The sequence below is a fragment of the Morone saxatilis genome, unplaced genomic scaffold (assembly GCF_004916995.1).
Source record: "Morone saxatilis isolate NCDOM2014 unplaced genomic scaffold, NCSU_SB_2.0 Contig7, whole genome shotgun sequence".
Lineage (NCBI taxonomy): Eukaryota > Metazoa > Chordata > Actinopteri > Moronidae > Morone > Morone saxatilis.
This window is the reverse complement of record NW_023340246.1, coordinates 13,158,625-13,162,720: the sequence shown is the minus strand read 5'-3', so window position 1 is coordinate 13,162,720 and position 4,096 is coordinate 13,158,625. Positions and strand designations below refer to the sequence as shown.

The 4,096-nt window shown below is 42.6% G+C and overlaps 1 protein-coding gene across 1 annotated transcript in view; it reads left to right on the top strand.

Annotated features, from left to right (window-relative positions):
* The window catches only part of aven (apoptosis, caspase activation inhibitor), a 32,132-nt gene that overhangs the window by 24,496 nt on the left and 3,540 nt on the right, over positions 1 to 4,096 (top strand). Inside the window, exon 3 of the mRNA XM_035678084.1 lies at positions 3,873 to 3,943. Within this exon, the coding sequence (XP_035533977.1) occupies positions 3,873 to 3,943 (71 nt within the window). The remainder of the gene's footprint in view (positions 1 to 3,872; positions 3,944 to 4,096) is intronic.

Below are 4,096 nucleotides of genomic sequence, written 5' to 3'. Positions count from 1 at the left end.
CTCCTCCTCCACCCGCTCTGTCTCCGTCAGCGGTCTCCAACACACAGAACTGCTGACACCAGTGAACTGCCTCCCTCCTACACCTCAGAGACCCAATGCCATCCTGATCTGTGTCCATGGAAATACCATCCCAGGTAGTTCGGAGGCGCTGACGACAACCATGGCAACAGCTGCCAGCGAGGATGAGAAAAACTTGTGTTCAAACCTCCAGAAGACACGATAAAGAGGAGGAGGAAGAGGAGGAGGATTAGGGTCTGGGAAGATATTAACCAGAGAGGAGCAGGAGCCGGAAAAAAAAAAAGAGTGAACATGAGAGTGAGAGGCGAGGGTATTTCGCTGCAGCCACTGTTGAAGGGTAATTTCAGCTCAGTGCAGATTTCCCTTTTTAACACAGTCGTTCAGTTTAGATCCGTCAACAACAACAAAACGAGAGGAATGAATCGAGGCACCCGGGGGGGGGGGGAAGTCACACACTAAATCCTGGAGCTGTTCCATTAACACTGGAGAGGACATAATAACATTTGAATGACATGATTATACTGGTTTTCCTGTACTTCATGATGAATCACAAATTATGACCTACACAAGAAAGTGACTCTTTAATGCATCATTCTCTGTTTCCATTAGAGCCCAGGAAGAACGGGATTATTTGTAGGCTGATACTGACATTGATATTTGAGAAGAATATAAATCTGACCACAATACATCAACTGTGAAATTAAATGATTAGAAATAATCAAATATTATAAACAGTCAAACATTTATAGCTGTAATTTATTTAAAGGTCCAGTGTGTCTCATTTAGGAGGATCAGTTGGCAGAAATGGAATATAATATCCAGGTATGTTTTCATTAGTGTACGATCACCTGAATATAGGAATCGTTGTGTTTTTGTTGTGTCGCCTTCCAGGGAGTCCGCCATGTTGAACCGCCATGTTACTACAGTAGCCCAGAAAGGACAAACCAAACCCTGGTTGTCGATGGGGGGCCTTTTGTGCTTTTTACCGCCGTCATAGTTTCTCCCTCATGCTTGGCAGGCTGAGCTGTATTCAGATGATCACAATATGCACCTCCACCACTAGGTGGCACTAAATCTGGGCCTTTAACAAATCTTTATTGCTCCTAACTTTTCTTTAATCTATGTTTTTAGTGGAATACTGAATCGTTTTACCTCTTTAAATATAACAATCTGAGAAACTTGGTTGAATTGCCCAAAATTGCAACCTGTCCTTTAAAAGGACACAAACAGATCAGAAACCTCTACTTTAAAATATATACGCATATTATTGCATCCTAACTGTTAACAAATGAGCGTGTTAACAAAAAATATTGGTAAATGAATGCTTTAATTAGCTTTATAAAACCTAATAGGCAGTTGTGATGTGTCCTATGTGTTTTTGAGTTTTATTTCAGGCTGCAGCGTGTTAGCTGAAATGGATCGTCTCCACCTTATTGGATTTTTCTTGACTTTGTCACTGAGTAATGGTTCCCTGGTTTCTTATTTGAATTTGATGTGCTCAGAATATTACGTTAGCAAATTATGTTTGATGTGCTTAAGATAACAACAGTCTTAGGTTTAAGGTTTTCGACTTTACGTCCACCAGATCAAGGTTTTACGCGCCCAGGTTATTCCCGGAGGGTGAAAATCAGTCGATCTTACTGATATCAGACACCTGTGTGGCCCAACATAAAGGCATCCACCCCCTCGGCCGTCACATAAAGCTGACATCCCCCATTCCCTTCTCTCATCCGTCTGCCTCGCAGTCATTGTAACCTCGATAATGCTCCTATTCATGAATCATCTTTTCTCTGCCTGTTTGACAGCAGGGACTCGGCACGCAGACAAAAAGCCCCCCTGTAGCCTCTCCTTCTTGATCCCCTTCACTTCCTGTACATCCAAGCAATCAAGGACAACTGCAGATGGCGCTGAGCGTCCCATCTGTAAGGCCGAGTGTGTTTATATAATCTACAGAGAGCCGAGGAACAAAACGAGAGGCTGCGACTGACTGTCAGGTCTCCCACTGACCCTCCATCTGTGTGTGACACACTGACCACAGCAAAAGTCACACTGTTCACCATCAGTGTGCTTTGATTTAAGCAAGTGAGAGTAACACATCCTCCTCCTTAAATCCTGCATCAGTTGTACTCCATGTTGGTTATTTAAGGAATAAGTATTTTCCTCTGTGGCTGGCTTTGTGCTGATGAAGCTTCAGGCTTTCATTTCCTGACTGAAAACAGCTGTGGTTTAAACCAAATGTATGAGCCCGCAGGAGACTCTTTCATACTGTATGTTCATTTCTGACATTCAGTGTTATAGAGCTCTGAAAATAAATATTAAAATATATTTGGGGCATTTGACAGGTACCAGTAGAGACCTGGGATGTTGTGGTTAAAATATAACAAAAAATAATTTACAAAAAAGCTACTTCCCACTTTTCTGTGAGTTTCAGTCCTAATTTTTCAATCCTTTGTTGTTTTCAAGGCTGTTTTTCCCCGGGTGTCTGTTAATAATTCACTAGAGTGCTGTAAATCAATTTATTTATTCAGTTCATTCATTGTTTTGAGCTTAGACTTTTATGTCCCTTTTTTTCTAGATGCATGACACCTCACAGGACTACCTTGCACCTTTCACACAAAGTCATGTTTCGCAGACAAGGCACAGCTGTTAGCTGTAAAGTTTCTCTGCGTTCATTTATAGCCAGGATGCAGATGTTTACCAGCACTTTACTTTCAGTTTGCTGTCACTAATTACGTACCAAAAGGTTGTTTCCATAGCAGGAAAATATACAGAAGGAATAAAAACAATTGTTTGTGGCTTTAGAGGAAGTTAAGTGCTGTAACTGTAACAAATAAGATTCCAGGAAGTACCTGCACCCAGCTGCTCACCAAGAAATAGTCCCTAAATACCATAAATTGTTTACATTACTAACAAAACAAACAGACAAGAGTCAGTATGTTAATTAGTGATCTTTAGATGTGCTGGTGAGAGGCTAGTTTGTGTCCTTGTGCTTCCAGTCTTTATGCTAAGCTAGGCTAATCACTCACCGGATGTTTTCCCTTCAAAAGCACGAAGCGTTCATTGCCTCAAGCAAAAGACTGGCTAACTGTTAGCGTCATGTAGCATTCAAGTATTCCTTCCTTCTATGTTTTGAACAAAGATAACCTCTTCTCCACTTCATCTAGAATTATTCACAGCCAGCCTGTTTTTCCACCCAAAATGAAAATCTCATCCACAACATGAGGAGTTGTAACAGTGGTACTTAGCTCCTGACCCCCGTGGAGTGGTCGTATTGGATGCCGCGTTGCGACTCCTCATGCGTGCTTCCTCCTCGCTGCCTCACACAAACAACACAAGTTTCATCCGGACAGTTTTCTCCTTTATTTATCTGTGTTTGTTTTCTTCATAAAAACGGCTAAGAGCTCTGAACAGACGTCCTTACCCGTCCGCCGAATGTGTGGCACTGCTGCCGTTGGTGCTCATTAATAATACCGGCTCAGTGCCTTTGTAGTCACAAGAGCCCTCAGCCAGTTGATGTTTTGGAAGCAAAGTGGCGCCGCATGCTCGCCCTGCTTTAGCTCTCGTACCGATCAACAGTTTACACAAAGCTATTGACAGCTTTCCAGAGAAACACCGGTTCAGCATTTCAGACATTTTAGGTGTGAGAGCCACTCGCCAGGCTTACATGAGCACTGTAGCTGGTTCAATCACACACAGCCTGGAGTTGTCTTTGTGCTCGAAATACCGGATAAGTAATAAGAGGATAAGTGTTGTTTTGAGCTGAACTAAAACAGACGGTTGCAGTTCCCAGCAGTCCTGCAGGGAGTCGACTGCAGCAGTTTATATGTCAAACTCTGTTTCTGTGTCTTTCTCAGGAGATTCCTTCACTCAGTTCCGGTTTTCAGAGGAAAAGGACTGGGAGATGGATTCATTTACAGCCAGTCAGGTAAATCTATATTCTACCCAATCTGCAGTTTAACACACTTTGTACGGATCCCTCAAGCAGACATCACGACTGGACTGAAAATGCTCAGCAGCGTAGGGCCCTTTCACAGTATATAGGTCCAAACTTTTGGTCTGACCCAAACAGCTGAATCGA